General features: G+C 35.8%; 1 protein-coding gene across 4 annotated transcripts in view; it reads left to right on the top strand.

Annotated features, from left to right (window-relative positions):
• SMAP1 (small ArfGAP 1) overlaps positions 1-24,253 on the top strand; it is a 198,770-nt gene that overhangs the window by 88,570 nt on the left and 85,947 nt on the right. For all 4 annotated transcript variants that reach the window (XM_030809387.1, XM_030809388.1, XM_030809389.1 and 1 more), the window contains 2 exons: positions 7,311-7,396; positions 17,628-17,703. In XM_030809387.1, coding sequence (XP_030665247.1) covers positions 7,311-7,396; positions 17,628-17,703 — 162 coding nt within the window. The remainder of the gene's footprint in view (positions 1-7,310; positions 7,397-17,627; positions 17,704-24,253) is intronic.

Below are 24,253 nucleotides of genomic sequence, written 5' to 3'. Positions count from 1 at the left end.
AATTAAAACAGAGAACAACTTCCCCTAAAAAACAATTTTTGAAACTGAAGGAATGGACTCTGTATTAAATATTTCCAAAGAGTTCCTGAGACCAAAAACGGTGGCCCTTCTTTTCCAGCAGCTGGAATCCAAAAGATCTTGAAACCAGTCCTGAAAGGCTTGCTCCTATGCAAGAAATCCTGGTGGATTTTGAGAGGAAGATAGAGACATTTCTGGAAAATTTCAAGTGGTAGTAGAGGTGAGTTACTGCCATGAAGAATTTATCCAGGGACTAAAAATATTCATTTTTCTTATAAAAGTTTTTAAGATTTAGCTGGAAATAAGATTTTCAGTTGAAAATCCTAGTCTTTGTGTCTTAAAGCTTTTAATGAATAGAAAATAATAGAGCAAGTAGTTTCCCCCCTCCCACACAAATACATTAAAAATTTAAGAAAGTTTTAATCATCAGCAACAATGTTTCTATCAGATGATGATACTGGAAAAATACATGGTAAATAAATGCCATATTTGTGCTTTGAATGTATTTTGAGTGTAAGATCTGCCTGGATGAGATTTTTAAAAATATATATTCATGAGCTTTTTGATTTATCAGAAGACTTTGTTCTCCTTAGTAAAGGAGGAGGTCTCCTTTTTCTGATTCAGGTGCTGCTTGGATACCCTACTGAAGCTCCCTCTAGATAGTATTTTACTTAGAAACAATGCAGGATTACTATAGCCCCCTCTAATTATTTTATTTAGTTCTTGGGAATAGAAAATATGTGGACATGGTACAAACTTTAAAGGGTACAAAAGCGCAGTGAATATTCTCCCTCCCACTTCTGTCTCTGTCATTCAGTTGCCCTCCATAGAAGTAACCATATTTATCAGTTTTTTTGTATATTTTTCCTCACATATTTTATGCATATATGTATACACAGACTTACAGTTGGCATACATTTTTATATCCTTAGAAAAATCTTTTGACCCATAGGTAGAACTCTTCTTTCTCTCAATCAGTTCCTCAGAAAATGGAGTAGAAGAAAATTGGTGTATTAGTGTGTTCTCACACTGCTATAAAAATGCCACCTGAGACTGGGTAATTTATCAGGAAAGGAGGTTTAATTGACTCAGTTCCTCATGGCTGGGAGGCCCCAGGAAACTTACAATTATGGCGGAAGGCGAGGGGAAAGCAAGGCACATCCTACATGGCAGCAGGAGAGAGAGAAGCGTGCAGGGGAAACTGCCATTTTTAAAACCATCAGATCTCATGAGAACTCCCTCACTATTATGAGAACAGCATGGGGGAACAGATCCCCATGATTCAGTCACCTCCCACCAAGTCCCTTCCCAACACCTGACGTGTGGGTATTACGAGATGAGATTTGGGTGGGGACACAAAGCCAAACCATATCAATTGGGTAGAAAACTATTTTAAATAGTTATTAGATTAATTTTCTTCCTCCAGATTAAACATAGGCATGTAGCAAGCTTCTATTAAACATTGATGTTTAAGATTTGACTATTTTAACATTTTGCAGTTTTGCCATTGGGAATTTAGAAGATCTAATTGCAACTTAATTGTAACCTAATCATTTGCAATATCTGCCACCTACCTCATTAAAAAAAAAAAAAAAAACAACCAGTAAACCTCAAAGGGCAAGTCAGTACACACATACAAATTTGTGAAAACTATGCAGATAGCTTCCTGAAACAATATGTTAGAATGAATTTTAGTTTTACTATTAATGGCTGTTGCTCAGGTACTTCTTAGCATCTGAGGGACAAAGTACAGGGGTAAGAAGAAGATACTGAGAAAAAGGGAGATGTACAAAGAAGGAAAGTCCAAGAAGCCACATTTATGAGGCTTAGCCACTGAGCATGGAATAGACTGTATTTGGCTTTAGTTGGCCTAGGACAAATAGAAGCCATACCTTGAAGTAGATTCTTCACTTAGAGACCTCCGGTTTCCAAGATTTTGGAAGATTAAAACAAAATATTTGACAAGTCTTCTTTTCAGGGGAATGAATTATTAATTTGGAATTTCAGGTGGTATGTCATTTGTTTTGCCTTTTATTATATTTAATTATTGTTTCCTGATCCTGACAGTGACGTAAACTTGGGCACACTTTGTTTTATCTGTTCCTACTCTTTATCTTCACACATTTATTTCAAGGTTCTGTTTTCAGTAAAACTGTTGTGTGCTGCTTAATTGCCGTTTGTCACTGGAGATGTCCTGTTGACATAAAACAGTGATTTTTTTTTAACATTTACAGTACTATTAAAAAGGAATGAAATCTCCTATTACATTTGCTTGCTTACTCACTGATTCTGCCTATTTTCTTTTTATCTATTCCCACGTTTTGTTCTATGTGTCATTTTTTGTATGTTTTAGTTTATTAAATTAGATAAATGTGATAAGCAATGTCATTTAAAATTTTAAATTGACAGCCCCAATTATCTTCAGTCTCTGTAAAATATAAATGACTTAAAATTGTTTTAGAATAGGAGTTTTGCTGTTTTAATGTTAAAACTGTGATTGGGTAAAATGTTTTGTACTTAGGAAGTTTCACAAATAGAAATGTTTCATGTACATTAGATTGTGATGACAATATGTTAGGCAGTAGATGAATTTCAGCAATTCAAAAAGTATTTTAAAATATTGACTTCCAAGTGATGTGATGCTTTGGGCTGGTGATGTTGTATGTGCTAGGTTATGTGGGGAAATTAAAAACACATCGATTATGGATCGATGAAGGCAAAATACTTTTAATAGTAGGGTTTAGGATTCTTAAATGGTTTATTACACCATTTCCAGGTGAAGCCTGCCTTTGTAATTATAAGGGTGGTAAGTTTGGATGAAGATGAGTCAACTAAAAAAGTGCAGTAGAAGACTCATCTTTCTGGGAACATATGTTAAATGAGAACAGGCTGAATTTAATGGGAAAAGTCAGTAACAGTAGTTTAAAAATATGTTCAATTGGCAGGGTGTGGTGGCTCATACCTGTAATCCCAGCACTTTGGGAGGCCCAGGCGGGCAGATCATCTGAGGTCAGGAGTTTTGAGACCAGCCTGGCCAACATGGTGAAACCTAGTCTCTACTAAGAATACAAAACTTAGCTGGGCATGGTGGCACGCATCTGTAATCCCAGCTACTTGGGAGGCTGAGGCAGGAGAATCACTTGAACCCAGGAGATGGAGGTTGCAGTGAGCCAAGATTGTGCCACTGCACTCAAGCCTGGGTGACAGTGAGACTCTGTCTTAGAAAAAATACATAAAAATAAAAATACGTCCAGTCTACCGGCAGGAGTATATATTCACTTATTCCTCAATATATTAATATATTTTTCTTAAAGTAAACATGAATGTCGAGTTTGTATAAAATAGATTCTTACAATCACTTCTTACTTTGTCAAGAATATCAATATATTTTCTCCTCACTGGATGCTTGACTTGTTTTTTAAATCCTCATTTTGAGATGAAGTATAGTTTAATAAGTAAATAAATGTCTACTTAAAAATATTTTAAAAATAAATTTAATAGAAACTTTAACTTAAGTAATTCAGAGTCCTCCCCTTTCTTTTTTCATATTTGAAGTGTGAGATAAAGAGAAAAAAAAATACTGACAGTGAATGATGTGACTTCTGTAAAGCCAAAGAATTTTCAAAATTACTAAGATCTTTGAATTTTTAGTGATTTATTTGATAGCCTCACAATTATCCCTCCTATTGGAGAAGTGAAAGCAAGTTTAGAAAATTTAAGTGTTTCAAAATGATGCTAAGTACTAAGTATTAAAATAGTACTTAGGGTCTGGCTTGATTCATGGGAACTAGATGGTAGAGGTTCAGATAGCTAGTTTATTACCAATAATTTAAAAAATAGATGGCTGGGCGCGGTGGCTCACGCTTGTAATCCCAGCACTTTGGGAGGCCGAGGCAGGCGGATCACGAGGTCAGGAGATCGAGACCACGGTGAAACCCCGTCTCTACTAAAAATACAAAAAATTAGCCCGGCACGGTGGCGGGCGCCTGTAGTCCCAACTACTCGGAGAGGCTGAGGCAGGAGAATGGCGTGAACCCGGGAGGCAGAGCTTGCAGTGAGCCGAGATTGCGCCACTGCACTCCAGCCTGGGCGACAGAGCGAGACTCCGTCTCAAAAAAAAAAATAAAATAAAATAAAATAAATAAAAAAAAATAAAAAATAGAGCTTAGTTTTTCTTTTAGACAAAAGTAAATGTCATTTATCCCCACCACACCTCCCGTTTTTTTGCAACCAGTCTGCTTGACGTAGCTTTGGAAAACTGAATAATTAATTGCCAAAGAATAAGCAGAAGCATTTTTGGTGAGAGAACCTAAAAGAAAAGGAATAATGTTTTAACAACAGGAATGATGTTTTAATAATAGAGGTAACACTTATAGCATCTTCTGTCTTGTCATAAAATTTCCTAGATGCTTATTTTGACTAGCTGCTGCATGGTGATGTGGATTGGGAGTGAAGGAACTGAATCTTAGTCTCAGCCATGTCACTAATGCATTATATTACCCAATAGAAAAATCATACAACCTCTTTGTGCCTCAGTTTCCTCTCTGTAAAATGAAAACCAGGCCTCTAAAACTAAGAGCCTGCTGTTAGTAAGCCCTGCAGGACATAGTCCCAGTTCCACTGGATGAAGCCTGAAATATCAAAATCATTGATGGGTGATGTTGGTTCTATCGTGAGTTGAATTATGGAGACTGATAGAATCTTAGGCCTGTTACTTAACATCTTTACAGATTCCGTTTCTTTTCCTATAAAATTAGGATAATAATGCCTGTCTCATGGTGGTTTTGAAATTTAAAATTGCAAATGTAGGTAAAGTGTTGAGGCTAATGCTTGTCACTGTAGCTATTATGCTATTTTTATTATTTTTTTCCTGCTAGTTACTGGGCAGAGTTTACTCTTCAGGGTCTTGAGTCCTTGAGGACAGCCAGTTTGCCCCATATTCTTTATCGCCTCCCCAAAACATCAGCTCCTGTTGTTTTTTTCCCCTGCCCTCTCATTTCCAAATTGCCCAATCTTTCATTTTCACTGGTTCTTTTACTGCTCCCCTACCTCCCACCCTTTTCTAGTCTACTTTTTAGAAACCTAGAAAGTAAGCTTACCAATATATTTTTTATAGTCACAAAATGATCTCTCTACATCTGTGATGTCATTGAATTCTTGTTTCCCCAAATCCCAACTAACAAACACATCCATGCACCTGTACGCAGTCCCTTTTTGGCAGTGGTCTCCTATAGAAATGACTCATTATTCCACATCACCTCTACCTTTCAGATTTTAATGTTACTATCTATTTGTGATAACATCACTAGAACAATGCTTAATAGTTTGGTGTAATGTACATATCTGCCTTGTTCCTAATAATTTTTTTATTTTCCCCCCAAGATATTAATGAGCTACATTAAGTACAGTCATAGTCATTGAATATAAGATACTGCTGATTTTAAGAAGCACATCCACTTTATGGACCAATAAGAAAAAAAATACCAATTATTAGACACCATCAATTGTGAGATGCATTCCTATTTCAAAGATGTTAAAATACGAAAAAATGTAAATGAGGATTGATGAGATATAGTATAGCATTTTTAATCTTAACTTTTCTGTTAAAATTTCTATATATTTTGCTTGCTTGATAGAAACTTTTCAAATTTTCTTAATTTTGCAGTTTCAGTGAACTGTATCTGAATTACTTTTGGCTTCATTGCAGGCTAAGAGGCATTTTTACTTGGTCTAGTTCTTTCCAAATGTTTAATGTCTTTATGATTACATAACTTGATCATCTTCTGTTTGCAAATTCCCATCACGGCACAAAGATGCAGCATCATTGGAATGCTTGAGATGGAAAACATTTTTTTGATTTTCAGGAAGGGTGAGCTATACTGAAATTTTCTCAGCTCTTTTCCCCCACACAGAATTACATATTAACTCTTCTTATGCTAACTTCATGCTAGTAGCCACTGTGATGTCATAGAGCCCTCTGACTTTATACTGTTTACCTTTTATAATTTTTTTATTTTACACAGTTTTGAAGCTCAGATTTATTTTGCCTTCTATGTCATCTTAGAGCTTAATGATAAAGCTCCCCACCTTAATCCATTTTTCTCGCCTCCCCCCCCCCATTACTTCACTTTCTCATTATCTCTAGAGGGAAGACTTAGAAATGTAGTTTACTCTGAGAGAATACTTATATTGAGGTGAGGAAGAATAGATACCTAGAGGTGATTGTATATTGGAATTTAGTGCACTTTTAAACTCAGTTGGGAGAAGAGTCACTATATTTTTTTGTTCGAAGAAAGATACTTCTGTGTACACTTGAGGGCTACAACTCAAGGCAGATGTCAGGTAACCTGTTAAATCTGGATTGTCATCTCAAGGACCCAGGGGTGCGTGTCTGGGAAACAGGAAGAAAAAGAAATATTATGAAAACTGATCTCTCTACCAGTTAAAACATTTTAAGGAACTCAAGTTCTATGTAAATGATGTCATATAATGTTGTAATGTTCTTAAATCTTACATTTAGTTTCTAATATAATAGAATATCAAGGAAGTACTGTTTGGATAGTCATTCCTCATAGATGACACTGAAACCTAATTAAACTGGTTGAAATGATTATCAAATTGTATTATTCTTGCTGAGCAATTGTTCTTACCATTGGAATTCACAGATTTTTAGGGAGGAGGTTCTGTGAACTGAACTTATATGTAAAGTTTGGGCATTAGGCACAATTTATTAGTAGAGTTTTGTAGGGAAACTCCTCAAAGGGATTATTATTAATAACTCAAAAGAAATTAATACATTTCTGCAGAGTTCTAGGTCAGCACTGTTTCTCTTTTATCGGGCCTTCATTGTGATCTTGATTGTAAATCAGTAGAATCCCAGGGTATTTCAAAGCTCAAAACAAAGAAAACTTGTCAGCCCTGGAAATGGGAGCATTGTTCAAGTGGTGCACTAGAAAAAATGGCAGTACTGCCTACAAACTACCAGGGAATTCACTTTTAGGAAGTAGTAAGTGTAAAGGTGGTACTGTTTTCACAAAAAAAGACATTTAGATTATGGACTATGGATCAGCATATATTGATAAATGTGAAGGATTAAAAATATGCTTCTATTTTAACTTGAGTGATTAATTTTGTAGTTGTGATTTAAATTATATTTCTAAGGAGAATATATATTGGAAATAATAAATTATTTGGCATTTGTGTATATGTGTATATGTATGTATGTGTATGTATGTGCAGGAATCACTTTTTAATGTTTATGTGAGTAATGAAAAAAATTTTTTTTATTATAGTGCATGCAAGATATGGGAAATACTAAAGCAAGACTACTCTATGAAGCCAATCTTCCAGAGAACTTTCGAAGACCACAGACAGATCAGTATCCTTTAAAACTTGTTTATTTTGAGTGTAAAAAACATTAACTCATTTTTACAGTTCATATTTTATCTGTTAGTATTTAGGAAGATGTGAACTTTATCATGCTACTGCTCATTAAAGATAGAAATTGACTTGCTGTGAGCTGTGCTTTGTAGATGGTAGGTTTTTAGTAGGAATTTGGCACACAGATTACATAATTACATACAAATACACGATACATATGGTATTTAGATGTGATTACAGACCCCTGATTCACAATGATTATTTGACTTATGATTTTTCCACTTCATGATGGTGAGAAAGCAGTATGCGTTTGGTAGAAACTGTACTTTGAGTACTAGTGTAATCATTCTGTTTTCACATTCAGTACAGTTATTCAGTAAATTTCATGAGATATTCAATACTTTATTAAAAATATGCTCTGTATTAGATGATTTTGCTCAACCGTAGGCTAATGTTAGTGTTCTGAGCACATTTAATGTAGGCTAGGCTAGGCTGTTTGGTAGGTTAGGTGTATTAAATGCATTTTTGACTTAAAATATTTTCAACTTAGGATGGGTCTACTGGGGCCTAACCCATTGTAAGTTGAGGGGCATCTCTGTTACTAAGTGTAAAATGTTATGACTGAGTCTTCTTGATTGTTCTCCATCTCTCGATTGGAAAGTATATGCTGTTTATTATTTTAGACTGTTATTAGAGACTTGATTTGTAAGCATCCTATGTTAGAAATAATTTCCATATATTCTTTGATTACCTTTATATAGTAGTTATATTTATGTGAGGCAGTGTGGCATTTAGAAGACAAATTACATAGTATTTTTTACATAGCATAAATTCTGAGTAATTTACACTACTGACACTCTGTTGTAGGTTGCACAACTATGTTTGCTTTATGAATCCACCTTTATGAGTGGATAGAATTGTTTCCCACATAATCCACCTTTATGAGTGGATAGAATAGTTTCCCATGAAAACATTTTAATATGTTTTTTATGTTTGTTAAATATAAAATCATAATTCTGTAGGATTTTTATAACTCACAGTTTGAAAAAGCAGCTCATCAAAATTGTGCTGCTTTATAAATAAGATTATCTGATTAATTGTAGGTACGTGGATTCTGCTTGAAGGTAACATTTGTGACTTTGACAGTAAAATGTAGTTTATTAAAGATCAATTATATTGTACCCATTTGTATAGTAAAACAATTTGTGTGGCCAATGGAAGAAATATCTTTTCTCACACAGAGATATAGGTCATTATATATTTATTTCCACATTTGGACAGCAACCTTTTAAATTATAATTAAGAAGTTAGTAATTTGTATTTGGCCTTTTCTGTTTCTGTTTGCCCCACTCCTTTCTCACAAATTTAGCAATCTGATATCCAAGGCTGTATTTGTTATAGAAAGTTTGTAGGGTTAATGGTAGAAGGTTCATTTCAGGTATAAAAAATTGTGTAAGTGAAAGTATGGAGGTATGAGAGAACGTGACTTTTTAGGGCAGAAGAAGCTTGGAAGGTATTTTGGTCCAAATTGCGAAGGGTTTTCAGTATGATGTAGAATAGTTTAGACCTCATTTGATTGGCCCAAGTGTTTAAAAACACATGAAGGGTTTTGAAGCAGGAGAAACATTAGAAACATTAACTTCCACTGTAAGGAAGAATAGTTGGAGGTGGGAGGAGAGCCTAGAAGCAGAGAGACCATGTGAAATACTTGTACAGCCCAAAATTAGCAGTGACGATCTAAGTTAGATGGTGGCATTGGTAATGGGCAGGATTAAATTGGAGAGATTGGAAACAAGTTGGGAAAGTGGGAAAGCTAGGTTAAGATTGGCTTTGGTTCCGAGGAAGTCACTAAAATAACCCTGAAATTTCTAGCTTGGTTGACCATAAAGCTTATTCACTGGGAGAAGGAATTCATTACCAGCAGGAGGATTAAGAGTTAGAAATGGAAGATAATGAGCCATGCTTTCTTACTTTGGGCGGATTGATGCTTCTGTTACACATATACATGGAGTTACCCCATTTGGTGGCTGGAAACATGAGTCTGGACCCTAGAAGAGAGCAGTACATTCTGATTGAGGAGTCACTTAGCATGTAGGTGATGATATAAAGTGCTGGGTCAGGTTATGTTTACCTAGGGCAGCAGTCCTTTATTTTGCAGATTTTATTGAGAATCTTGAGAATTCTTTTCCTTCTCTGAAAAATGAAAGCCTATGGTTGAATCCTGAAGAATAAAGCCTGGTAGAAGGAAAAACAGCCCAGCATACAAATCAGCATTGTAGGTGGTTGTTACCAGCTGCTTGCTGGTTACATTAATTTATTCCCTCTTTTTTTGCCCCCCACTCACAAGCCTGAGTTGATACATGTGAGCCCTCAAATAGAAGAATCCTCCTTTTCTGGAAGTTTGTGTCTGTGGCAGGGTGGGGAGGTTGGGTTGGGTTGGATTTTTTAGGTGTTCCTTGAATATAACAGGGTAAATTACTTGACGTTTTTGAAAATTTTGGTTTCATCCTTTATGTGTTACCTGTGGATGAGAGTAGCTTCCAAGTTATTTAATTTATTACACTGATTCCATATTGTTTTCAAATTATCATGAAGGATGTTGAGGGCAGGACAGTATATATCTTCTTGGTATCCTCACTTATTGAACTATTCCATGCACCATTTTGTGTAGGTTGGTAGGAATACTATTTCTTCATTACCACCAATTTTATGATGCACTTTAGAGAGATAAAGTGCTAATGAGATATTGCATTATTAGTTCTATTATTTTGGCTTTTATATTTTAAAATATTTGGTCCTTGTCTATAGATTTCAGGAAAGATGAGATTTTTATAGTGAATTGATTAGTGTTAGTGTCTATATTGGTAAATCCTTGACCTTCGACACAGTGAAGATATAATACTGGAAACAACAGCTGTAATAACTTTACTGCTTAATAAGCGTTTGCCCTATGCCAAGCCCTGACCATGGCATTTTATGTACATTATCTTTTTTATTTCTTAAAATAACTCGGTGACATAGAGCATAATATTTTCTTTTGTCAGGAGTAGGGTGGGAAGGATGAGATGCTCAAAGAGCTATTAAGAAACTTCCTAAAGCCTCCAGACTTTGCCTCCTGTATCGGGACACTTGAGTATTATTTAATGATGGTAGTCTGAGTAAAATCAGTGCTGCCACATTAAGTCTTGATTGCCTTTGAAAATAGGGTTATTATAATTTGGCACTCTTGGCAGCTAGATTGTAAGATCTAGGTGAAGATTTCAGCTTTTCATTACCTGGTATGATTTATGTTAGGTTTTTGGATTAACTATGTATTTGCTGTTGTTACCTCAGGCATTCTTATTTAATTTTTCAGACTCAATGTTACTCCTTTTTACAAATTATGGTCATATTTATGTGAGGTTTTGATCTTTATTGTTCATATGGTTGTCAGACTTGTTTAAAGAGGGTCTTTGTCTAACATGTTTGAGCTAGATGATTACTTATGTTAAGAGTATAAGATGACAATTCTTGGACCATGAGACTAGTCCCCATATCTAATGTAATCTGTAGCCTTTAAAAAAATTACCTTGGTTATTGTAACAACAACACTTTTTATTCTTTTAATTATGAAACACTGTAATTTGGAGGTTTTGTAGGGAGAGGCTGGTAAGAAAACCAGCTTGCCTTTCTCTCTCCCTCCCTCCAGTCTTTCCTTTCATCTATCCATCTTTCTAAAGCTCATTGCTCTTTGAAAAGCCTAACATTTCTGTAGTTTTATAGACATAAATATAGTTGTCTCATCCCTAGAGCAAGTATAACCAAACTAAGTTAAACTCGTATAATATGGGACCTTATTGCATTCTTAACAAGATTTGTCGCTTTTTAAAAAGCTTTGCAATTTACAAAAGTTATGCAAAAGCTGCTGTGAAAGTGTAATTTCTCATATGGGATGTGGTTAATTATAGGCTGCATGTCCTAGTGCATGACAAATGATAAAGCTTTACATTAAGCTATTCATTATTAGGATATTTTGTCTTATCTAAAAAACTTTAATTACTTCAGTTCCATGGGATCTATTGTGTACCAAAGCTAATCAGCAGTTCTCCTTTGAGCTTTTCAAAGTTTTACTGCTGTCAGTGCTGTGTGTCTGAAACTGGAAGATTTTCTTCTTTGGGAGTAGATATTAATTTAGTTGTCTTTCAAATGGTATATTTTTAAAGAAAAGAAAAAATTCTTAAAATATATAAATACATGTTAAAAGACAAAGCGTATAATAATGTTGAAATTTTTCTAGGCTTGTATAGTACCAATTGTTAGTTTTGGGGACAGGGAGAATTAGGGGTACTGTACTGAGTGCTTTATAACTGTAGGCATGGGGAAGATTCTGGGATAGTTTGATATTGTTTACTAAGTAAGTCCCAAATTAAAACTTGAACGGTTATTATAATAATGTATTTCTTACCTGACTCCCTGAAAATGTTATTGTTCTGTTTCTAATTTTTTGGGTTGTATTATTGATCTACGTCAGTATAACTAAGTCCTTATATCTCAAATGACTTCTGGAGACTGTAAAATGAAGATAAATAGTTCCTGATCTCCAGATTCATTGGTTCTTTTGTTGTTGTTTCTCATTTACTCATCTGTTTAAACTTGATGGTATGCAAGCCATCTTAGCCCTCAATACAGTAATTCTGTTTCCTCTTGCTACCATGGACTCTATCTTTCAAGTGATTTGCCTATCAGAATACCTTTGTTAATAATAAGAGCTAAAACTTAAATAACACTATGTACCATCCACTATTTTAGTTGTTTAGATATTATTGGCTTATTTAATTCTTGTAATAATCCTATGAGATGATACTGGTATTATCCCCATTTTAAAGGTGATGAAACCGAGGCACCAAAGTATATAAAAATAAAACTAAATTCATAAGTTAAATTCTTACTGTTAGATACTATACTAAGTGCTTTATGTATATCTTAATCTTCAAACGCTTGTCAACCTTGTGAGGTGAGTATTACTATCTTTTTTACATATCTAGGTATAGATTCAATAGGTCAGCTAACTTGAAGGTCACAATAACTGCCGGTGAAATAATAAGTGCCTACCTGTACTGGAAATGAGGCTGTACGTTGGAGACTATCTTCTTTGAGAATGTCAACATATAATGCAAAACTGTGGTAAAAATTTCCTTCGAAAATCTTTAGATTGTTTATGATGACAGTTTACAGACACATGTCCCCCTATTAATCCATTTGGCTGTTCTTTGCCCTCTAGCACTGAATAGAATTCAGGAATCAGTAACTACAGGCCCATGAGCTAGCTGCCTGTTAATAAGGTTTAACTAGAACCCAGCCATGTACATTCATTTATGAATGTTCTATGGTCGCTTTGGAGAGCTATGAAGGGACAGTTGAGTAATTGAAACATAGACCAACTGTCCCACAAAGCCTAAAACATTTACTTTCTGGGCCTTTAAGGAAAAGTTTGCCAACCCGTGGGATAAATAACTGTTTCTTTAGGTGAACTAACAGTATAGAATTGGCTTGCATTTGGGACCTTGTACAAAAATATATAAGGACTGTGTGAGACTTTCTTGCTCTAGGAGGCAGGTAGGAACTGAGAGCAACCAAAGATATAGCATGTTTTCCAAACTAGATTTCTTCCTTGGGTGACTCCCATGGAATTTAAAAATTCACTTTGTAGTGTACTTGGATTGCCTTTTAAAAAGTATAAACAATGATCTTATGTTAATAATTAGGAAGGTTCTAGTAAATTCTTCTACCCTAATGCTTTATTTTTATGTGTTTGAAAAACACTATGTGCCAAACATACCAACTTTGGCTTCTTATAATTTTTTAAAAATGTATACTCCTTAGAGATAATTTCTGAAAGGATTTCTTATTGTAAACAGAAGTGAGACTCTCAACTGCATGTGAATTATTTATATAAAATACATTAAATATAAATTAAGATTTCACAGATACCTGTTATTCTGGAAAATTCACAGCAACATACAATTTTACCAGATGTTACTATTGTATTGAACTCCAGAAGATTGTATACTTAGCATACTTAACTTTCGCAGACTCAGTATTTGTAAAACCATCGTTGTATTCTACATAGGAATACCTTGTTTTATTGCATGTTGCTTTATTTGCACTGTACAGATATTACTTTTTTTTTTTTTTTTTAACGAATTGAATGTTTGTGGCAACCCTGTGCAAAGCAAGTCTGTTGGAGCCATATTTTCCAACAGCACATGTTTACTTTGGGTCTCCATGTCACATTTTGGTAGTTCTTGCAATATTTCAAACTTTTTTATTAGTAGTATATCTTTATGGTGATCTGTCATCAGTGATCTTTGATGTTACTGTTGTAATTGTTTCAGGGCACTGCGAACTGCACCAGTGTAAGGTGGCAAATGTTATAACAAAATTATAACATAAATACATGTTTTTAATTAATTTGTAAAAGTTTGCATTCTGACTACACTGATCAGCTTTTCCCTTTCTTTGCCTCTGCACTCCCTATCTGTGACATACAACATTAACACCTACAGTGACTTCTAAGTGTTCTAGTAAAAGAAAGAGTCTCACCTTGCTCATTTTAAATCAAAAAGCTATAATAGAAAGGATTAAGCTAGTGAGGAAGGCATGTGGAAAGCAAAAATAGGCTGAAAGCTAGGCCTATTGCACCAAATAGCCAAGTTGTGAATGCAAAGGAAAAATTCTTGAAGGAAATTAAAAAGTCCTACTCTAGTAAACACATGAATAATAAAAAAAAACAAAACAGCCTTTTTGCTGATATGGAGAAAGTTGGAGTGGTTTGGATAGAAGTTCAAACTAGCCACATTTCCTTAAGCCAAACCCTAATCTTTAACAAAGCTTTAACTCTCTTCAATTCTGTGAAGGCTGAGAGTGATGAGGAAGCCTCAGATGAAAAGTTTGAAGCTAGCATAGGTTGAGTCATGAGTTTGTGTTTTTGTTTTGTCTGTTTTTTTGACAGGTTCTCACTGTGTCACCCAGGCTGGAATGCAGTGGGGCAGTCAACTCACTGCAGCCTCTGTCTCCTGGGCTCAAGCGATTATTCTGCCTCAGCCTCCTGAGTAGCTGGAACTACACATGCACACTACCATGCCCAGCTAATTTTTTTTTTTTTTGTAAAGATGGGCTTGCTATATTGCCCAGGCTGTTCTTCAACTCCCAGGCTTAAGTAATCCTCCTGCCTTACCCTCTCAAAGTGCTAGAATTACAGATATGAGCCACTGTTCCCAGTCTGGTTCATGAAGTTTAAGAAAAGAAGCCATCTGCAGAACATAAAAATCAAGATGAAACAGCAAGTTATCCAGAAGATGTAACTAAGATAATTGATGAAGGTGACTACACTAAACAACACATTTTCAATGGAGTCTAAACAGCCTTCTGTTGGAAGAAGATGCCATCGAGGACATTCATACTGGAGAAGAGAAGTCAATGCCTGGCTTCAAAGCTTCAAGACAGGCTGACCTTCTTGTTAGGAAAATGCAGCTGGTGACTTTAAGTTGAAGCTAATGTTTATTTACCATTTTGAAAATCCTAAGGCCCTTAAGAATTAAGCTACATCTATTCTGCCTGTGCTCTCTAAGTGGAACAGCAAAGCCTGGGTGACAGCACATCTGTTTACAGCATGGTTTACTGAGTACATTAAGTCCACCGTTGAGACCTGCTGCTCAGAAAGAAAGATTTTTTTTTCAAAGTATTACTGTTCATTGACAATGCTCCTAGTAACCCAAGAGCTCTGATGGAGATATACAAACATGTTTCATGCCTGTCAATACAACATCTGTTCTGCAGCCCATGGATAAAGGAGAAGTTTTACTTTCAAGTGTTTTTTTTTTTTTTTTTTTTTTGACAGGGTCTCACTCCATTGCCCAGGCTGGAGTGCAGTGGTGTGATCATGGTTCACTGAAGCCCTGACTTTGCAGGCTCAGGTGATCCTTCCACCTCAGCCTCCTGAGTATTTGGGACTACAGGCACACCACTACCACACCCAGCTGATTTTTGTATTTTTCTATAGAGATGGAATTTTTCCATGTTGCTAGGCTGGTCTTGAGCTCCTCGGCTCAAGTGATCAGGCCAAGCGATCTGGGCCTCCCAAAGTGCTGGGATTACAGGCAAGAGCCATTTTGCCCAGCCAGAAAACTTGTCTTTATAACAGTGTCCAATTATTCCTCTTAATAAATGGAATGTTTAGATTTTCTGTCCAACTTGCATCCCTGGCCCACTGTGAGTGCTTTCATAATGCCCCAATTCTTGTCATATCCACCATATAGAGCCTCACTTAATGTCTTTGATAGGTTCTTAGAAACCACGACTTTAAGCAAAATGACATATAATGAAACCGGTTTTACCCTAGGCTAGTTGATATAAACAAGAGTTAAGTTCCTATGGCATATTTCTGGTCACAAATATATCACATTTCTAAATAAAGGCCCGTAGCATGTCTAATACCAAAGCTTGAAATAAATGTGAGTTATATACATACATTTAAGGAAGACTAATAAAAACAAGTGAGATAATTATTTACCCAATTTTTATTGAATCAATGAGTAATAGTCAACGTGGTGGTGGGTCAAATCAAGGAATAAATGTTTGTAAAGCAAAAATTGTAATGAGCACCTCCTGCCATCACGAAGTTGAAAAACAATAACAAATAATGATGGGCTTGCTGAGCACTTTCTTACCACATCGTTAATTTATTGTGCATTTGTATGATTGTATACTTGATGAATTTTTATTTTACAATAATTTGTATTCATTTATTCATTCACTTTTCAACCTGCTTACTCCAGGTTAGGGTTGCTGGTGGCTGGAGCCTTTCCCGGCTGCTCAGGGCACAAGGTGGGAACCAACCTTGGACAGGACACTGTTCTATTGCAGGGTACACTTACATACACCCACACTCACTCATACTGGGCCGTTTAGACATGTGAAATAACCTGATGTGCATATCTTGGGGATATGAGATGAAACTTGAGTACCCATAGAAAACCCAAGTAGGTAGGGGAAAATTTGCAAAGTCTACACAGACAGTGGCTCAGCTAGAAATAAATTTTTTGTCTCATCAGCGTCGTAACAAAACAACATTATTCTGGGACCTGTTGTGTGGTCTGTCAACCCTTTCTATTATCTGTTGCCTCAACTGTCAGTTTAAAAGGCTTTTTTTTTTTAATATTTATGAATGGTTATTGACTGAAACTGTATTGTATTACTGCCCAGGTAACTTTTCTTTTGAATAGAACGATCCCCTTAACTTGGGGATCCACAGAGATATTATATTTCAGTGTAATTGGTTTTTTTTTTCTGTAATTGTGTTTTATGCATTGAAAAGAATTATCAGAAAGGAGTCCTCAGGCTTTACCTGAGTACCAAAAGAGCTCATTTCACTAAAGAGGTTAAGAACCCCTTTAAGAATTTCCATTTCAGTGGAATATGATGAGTGGTAAGAGAAGTTATCGATGTCACGTAACTCTAAACACTCAATCCCAGTATAAATTACTCACTCTATTAACAGGTAAGATGAGTCCAGACAACTTCAAGAATTTAAAGAAGACTAACCTTGGCTTTAGCATTTTGACTTTTCCATTTCTCAACTTTGCAAGGATAAAATTGGCCACTGTTCTTCGAATACATGTGGAATCCTATATGATGTGCCCAGAGACAGCATATATAGTGGAAAAGAACATAGATATTGGAATCACAAGTGCTTAATCTTTCCAAGTTGTTGATTCTTCATCTATGATATGGAACTAATAATATGCACATTAGTGGGGTGTGGGAGGAATTAAAGGACCCAAAGTATGTACAGCATATATAGTATACAATGTCTGGCTTAGTGTGGGTACTTGCATAGATGTTAATTTCTTATACTAAAAACCCCAAATGAACCTGAATTGAATTTAAAGTTTGGTGATGCGTTGATAGTGGTGGCGGTGATGTAGGAATTAAGAATTGTCATTTACTTTTCTTTCTAGAATTAGTTTGGATGATTTTTGTTCAGTGAGAAAACTTCCTGAAAGAGGTAGACTTCTTTAAGAGAAAGAAACGTAGTTTACAGAATGTAGTTGCAGAAATAATGTGAGAGAGAGCACAGATTGAGGAGTAGGAAAATTAAATTTAGAGCCCCAACTTTGTGGAGTGGAGTGAATAAAGGGAAGTGTACATATCACTGAATTCATGCTTTTCCTTAAGTTATCTGTTTTCAGAGCAGTGGAATTTTTCATCAGAGATAAATATGAAAAGAAGAAATACTACGATAAAAATGCCATAGCTATTACAAATGTAAGTAAAACCTTTATCTCTCATCAATTGTTTGTTGACTAGATCTCAGACTTTTAACATGCAATACAGCTTAATTTATTTCTTGTGAAAATATACTAGTTGTATATATTTACATTTGAATATTGGAACTTTTTTGGTTATATAATGTTGAGCTCTTGCAGAGCAGAACTCTTGATTTAGAAAGGAGCGTATTCTAAATCAATAACAAAAAAAAATAAAAAATAAATCTAATAACCACTTACATGGCATTTAATTAAGTTAATTTTTAAAATTTGCAAAAAAGCTAGAACCACTAATTGAAAATGGTGGGAGAGAAATTTTTTCCCCTAGATTCTAGAAATATATGAAAAAGAAAAAAGGCAAATATAGCTTCCTCTAAAGGCTTTCTTTGGTTGGTCCGTTGAGAAATGAAACCAGTAGCCCAGGAATATATTAGAACATGGCATTTACATTTGTTATTAGCAAGTATTTTGATACTCCTAATAGTTGTCTTTACAGTAGTAATCAAATACCATCAGGTACCCATAACAACGTTTCAGTCAATGACAGACTGTATGTATGTTGGTCCTATAAGTTTATAATCCCTTATTTTTACTGTACTCTATGTTTAGATATATCTACATACACAGATACTTACCATTGTGTTAGAATCGCCTACAGTATTCACTATAGTAACATGCAGTACAGGTTTGTAGCCTAGGAGTAATAGATGTTACCATATTACCTGAGTGTGTAGTAGGTTGTACCATCTACGTTTGTATGAGCGCACTCGATGTTTGCGCGATAATGCTATCATGTAATGATATGTTTCTCAGAATGTATCCCAATTGTTAAATGACACAGGACTGTTATGTTTTATCAGCTGTTTCTTTTTAGTTTTTTAAAAATTTTCTCATCCAAGTTAATTATAGTCTAAGGCTAACTGCTTTTATTGTTGAAATCATGTTTTTGGACTTTGATTCCTAGATTGATAAGCTATAAACCAGTTAATCTTTTGGTGAAGTCATCTGGCAAGCAATTTAGATACAGTGGAAATAGATTCATCTCATTTTTCATACAAACTGGTTTCCTATTTGGCCCATATGGAGAAGCAATATATTAAAAATTCAGTAAAATCCTAATAAAGTTAGGATATTTTAATATGCTATCTTTGGCCATAAAGAAGTCTTGTTAAAAAAGTTTTTAAGTACCAGCTCTATATGGTAGCTCATGCCTGTAATCCAAGCACTTTGGGAGGCCAAGGTGGGAGGATCATTTGAACCCAGGAGTTCGAGACCAGGCTGCTAGGCAACATAGTGAGACCCTATCTCTTTTTATTAAAAAAAAAATTTATTTTTTTTTCGACTGGGCATGGTGGCTCACGCCTGTAATCTCAGCACTTTGTGAGGCCGAGTCAGGTGGATTTGAGACCAGCCTGGCCAACATGGTGAAACCCCGTGTCTACTAAAAATACAAAAATTAGCTGGGCCCAGTGGTATATTCCTGTAATCCCAGCCACTTGGGAGGCTGAGGCAGAAGAATTGCTTGCATCCGGGAGGCAGAGGTTTCAGTGAGCTGAGATTGAGCCACTGCACTCCAGTCTGGGCAACAGAGTAAGACTCTGTGTCAAAAAAAAACAAAATTAAGTTTTCAAGTATCATTAGTGTGTATTTTATAGCAAAGATATCCTTGTGTGTAGCATTGGAGCTGCATTTACAGTGGATGTAAGTGAGGAAATCTGTTGAAGGATTGATTAAAAATTGACAGTATTGAGAATATTTATAATGTCTATAAAATTAAGGCCACTGTAAGCATTGAGGGGGGAAAGGACTAACTTAAAAGTGTAATGTATTTTCATATGAAATGTTAAGAAATTATTTTAGTTTATTTTAGAGAACATACTGTTTCATATTAAACACTTAAAATATCATAATTTTTAAAATTTTTGTATTATGTTTCTTTTCTTAGCAATAATTAGGAAATTATTTTTACATAGTAATGTGTAAGGTAGTTTTATTTTGGGATGGTAGCTGTTACTGAGTTGGGTTTTTTTTCTCCTTCAAGGTGTAATAATGGTATGCTTAGTTGTAAGAATTCCTTCATTTATAAGATACATGGTAGAATAAAATACTTGGAGGTTAAATGTCATGATACCTAACACTTTCAAGTGGTTTGGTGAAACCTAGCAGCTCTGTGTGTTTGTGTCTGTAGAGAGAGAACAAATATGGCTAATGTTAGTATTTGACTAATGTTAGTGAGTTTATAGAGGTATTCACACTACAGTTTCTTCCTTTTTTTTGTAGGCTTGAGAGTGAAAATTTTAAGGTAAAAGTTTGTTTACCTCAGTATATACTCCTGAGTTTATAGTACTATTGAAATGAAAATGCAGAAAGATTTACAAAAGTCACAATAAACCCAAGGGAAAATGTATTTCACCTATTCCAATGTAAGCAAAATAATAATAAATAAGTTTATATTGTAGCAGATTTAAAGGATTTTTTCCTCTTTCATGGTGATCAGTGAGCAAGTAACTAATCTTATGTATTACTGAGAATTACATATTTCTGTTCAGTGTTTCATCTTCAGTAATAGATTGAGCACTCATCCAAATAAATTTGGATCACTTAATATGCTCACAATCTCCTAGGATACTAGAAGAGGACATGACTGTTAGAGACATTTATCATAGTGGAGATAGGAACAGATTTAAAAAAATATAAGTACCTTATATCTAAGGTATTCCAGGAGTACTAGAGTACTTAAGGGGTATCCACAGAAGGACATTTATCATTTCTTCTTTTTCTTTTCTTTTCTTTTTTTTTTTTTTTTTTTTTTTTTTTTGAGATGGAGTCTCGCTCTGTTGCCAGGCTGTAGTGCAGTGGCACAATCTTGGCTCACTGCAACCTCCGCCTCGCGGGTTCAAGCAATTCTTCTGCCTCAGCCTCCTGAGTAGCTGGGACTACAGGCGTGCTACCGCGACCAGCTAATTTTTGTATTTTTAGTAGAGACGGGGTTTTGCTGTGTTGGCCAGGATGGTCTCGATCTCTTGACCTCGTGATCTGCCCACCTCGACCTCTCAAAGTGCTGGGATTACAGGCGTGAGCCACCACACCCTGCCGATATTTATCATTTCTTTGTGTTGGCAACATTCAATATCATCTAGCTTTTTGAAAATATACACTAAATTATTGTTAGCCATACTTACCCTACAATACTACAGAACACTAGATCGTACTCCTCCTATCTAGCTGTACTGACACATCTGTTAAAAATTTCTCCCCATCCTTTCCTCTCCCTTACCCTTTAATGTCCGCAGTTCTTCCCTCTACTTCGGTGAGTTCAGTTTTTCTTAGCTCACACGGAAGAATGAGAACACGTGGCATTTATCCTTCTGTGCCTGACTTATTTCACTTAGCATAATGGCCCCCAGGGTTATCCATGTTGCTGTGAATGATAGGATTTCATTTTTTTTATGGCTGAATAGTATTCCATGGTGTATGTATGTCACACTTTAAAAATCTGTTCATCTATTGATGGAAATTTAGGTTAATTCTGTATCTTGGCTATTGTGAATAGAGCTGCAGTAAACATGGGGGTTCAGGTATCTCTTTGATATGCTAATTTCCTTTTCTTTAGATAAATGCCCTGTAGTGGGATTGCTGGTTTATATGGTAATTCTGTTTTTAATTTTTTGAGAAACCTCCATATTGTCCATAGTGGCTGTACTAATTTACATTCCCACCAACAGTATCTAAGAGTTTTGTTTTCTCTGTATCCTCTCCAGTATCTATCATCTTTTTGATAATAAACCATTCTAATTGTGGTAAGATATCTTATTGTGGTGGGAATGTGGACTGTTAGGGATTTTTGCTTACCTTGCCACCACGATGGGGAGTCCTTCCTGGCTTCTAGCCTATCTTGGCTAGCTGCATGGCTTCCCTCTTGATGCTGCCATTTCGAGTTTCCCTGCCTCTGAGCTTCTTTGTCACTTACCTACTGATTCCTACTGTTCTCCCCTAGTGCTCTATTCAATGTGTTGAATAGAGCATGTTGAATAGAACTGCCCTTGTGAGGGATCCAGGTTGTGTGCTCCGTGTGAGAATGTATTGCCTGATGATCCGAGGTGGAGCTGAAGCAGTGATGCTAGTGCTGGGGAGTGGCTACAAACACAGATCAACATTGGCAGAGAGGTTTGACTGCACAGAGACCATAGTAAATCAGTTGCTTGCAGACTCATATCAAAACCCTATCATTGAGTAGTAAGTGACAATTAAGCTGCATCTGGTGTCAGGCTTTATAGTGGCAAGTGAGTTGATGTACTTCAATTGTACAGCTGCATCTGATGGCAGGCTTTAAGTCAGAATCTGACATTTGCTTTAGCCCACACATGGCCCGCTCATTATTTGATTTACCACAGTCCTGCCCGCAATCACAGGGTTGGTGTTACACAGTGTGTGCATACCAGGGGGTGGGAATTTTAGTGGCTGTCAGAATTCTGCCTACTATGGTCATATAGAATGAGTCTACCTCCCTTGTTCTGCCTGATTTCATTGAGTGATGGGAAATTTGACACACTTTGCAGAAATTTGTCCTGCTGGCCAGGCATGGTGGCTCATGTCTGTCATCCCTTTAGGAGGCTGAAGCAGGAGGATTGCTTGAGTCCAGGAGTTTGAGACCAGTTTGGGTAACATGGCAAGACCCTGTCTCTACAAAAAATAATAATAATAAATTAGTTGGGTGTGGTAGAGTGGGCCTGTAGTTTCAGTTACTCGGGAGGCTGAGGTGAGAGAATTGCTTGAGCCCAGGAGGTTGAGGCTTCAGTGAGCTGTGATCACACCGCTGTACTACAACCTGGGCAACAGACTTAAGACCCTGTTTCAAAAAAGAAAAAGAGAAATCTGTCCTGTCTGTCCTTCCCTTGCTCACTTACCAGTAGGGAATCACAATGGGAAGCAAAGTATTTTAAGTGAGTTTAGGAGATACAAGAGGACTTAGGTAGATGAGGCTGAACTGCCACATAATTTGCTCTTTTCCTCCAGTAGCTTTTCTCTCTCCCCCTGCCCCATCCTGTCTCTGTGTCTCTTCAGCTAGTGAGTTGAGATTAGTGTAAAAGAGCAGGGTTTCTACTTGGTTTTCTTTGTTACTTCTTTTCATTACAGTTTGCTTCCTCTTCTGTGGAATAGGGATGTCATAGTGTCTGAATTTCATAGTATTGCTGCAAGAATTAAAGTATATTCTTAGTAGGGTGCCTAGCACATAACCACTTGCAATATAAGCTATTGTGATGGCAGCAAATGACTGTAAGTAGGTAGATAATTAAGAAAAATGAATACTCAAACTTAATTATAAGAGTTTATATCATTGGAAAAATCTTGGCTTGAGTTCTGTTTCATTAATTGCTCCACATTTTAATCAGCCCTTTAATTATGAGAAACCCCAATAGAGCATGTAAAGGACTTAAAATTTTTTTAAGTTTTCCAGAATTCTACGTATTTCTTATTGACTTGGCCACAGATTTTAAAGTTAAAATATTAAATATTAAGATTTAGGCTTCTTCTACACACTTGGTAGCTATGGTTACTTGGTTACGTTTTCAATGTCTTTTAATCCTCCTACGGATGAGTTTCATTGATGTTGTGTTTTGTATGGGTTATATACTAATTTAGTAAATGTTTATATTTTCAGCTTTTTTAATCCAAGACATGCCATGGAGTGCAAAAGACATTGGAAATCATATATTTAAAATGATTTCTAGACTTCTGAAAAACTTGAGCTTCATGGTATACTAAAAGCTCATGAGACAGCCATTTGAGAATTGCTGTGATAAAATTTCTACTTAGAAAACACATCCAGGAATTTCCAAAATGAGATTGAAGGAATCCATTGCTTACAATTAATCTATAAGATGTTTTTCAGTGACTGTATCTTTTTCACTGCTTTGGACCACCAGATTTAATTTTCATAGCATTATTCTGTTTAAAAGGGTGGTAGTAGCAAATATTTCAAAAAATTCATCAAGAAAATATTAAACATTATGCTTTATGGCCTTCAGTTACTTCATGCCTTTTCAAAGCATGTTTGTTCGCCTTCTTCTTGTAGATGGGAGTTGGGAACTTGTTTTACATGGTCAGTTTTTCTTTTGCATGAGGTAAGTTTATACAATTGTAGTGTTCTGGGAGTTTTTTCACATATCGATTACTTTGATGGTGGCCTAGAGAAGAACGTCTGAGCTTAAGAATAATTGAAGGAAGGACTGTTAAACTCATTTTATTTCCGAAGAAAACTCATTTTATTTCTGAAGAATGTCTTTACTGGATTTCTGCCGCATATTATCTCATGGATAGAAGGGGTGGGTGGGAGTTTGGAAGGACATTTAAATATGACTACTGAATTCATTGACACCACCAATTTCCAGCAAAATTTTCTAAGGTCAGAGTCTCACGCTCTACATGTATAAAAGTACTAGGAGCCAGTGAAATGGAATTAATATCTGTTACAAAATAAATTCTAAATTTGAAAGTAAATAGGGGTAACTTCTGTGGGATTTCAGAAAAGTATGTTAGCAAGCCAA

This window comes from Nomascus leucogenys, chromosome 3, assembly GCF_006542625.1.
Source record: "Nomascus leucogenys isolate Asia chromosome 3, Asia_NLE_v1, whole genome shotgun sequence".
In the NCBI taxonomy this organism is placed as follows: domain Eukaryota; kingdom Metazoa; phylum Chordata; class Mammalia; order Primates; family Hylobatidae; genus Nomascus; species Nomascus leucogenys.
The sequence above is the reverse complement of the archived record's forward strand: the minus strand, read 5'-3'. Positions and strand labels throughout refer to the sequence as shown.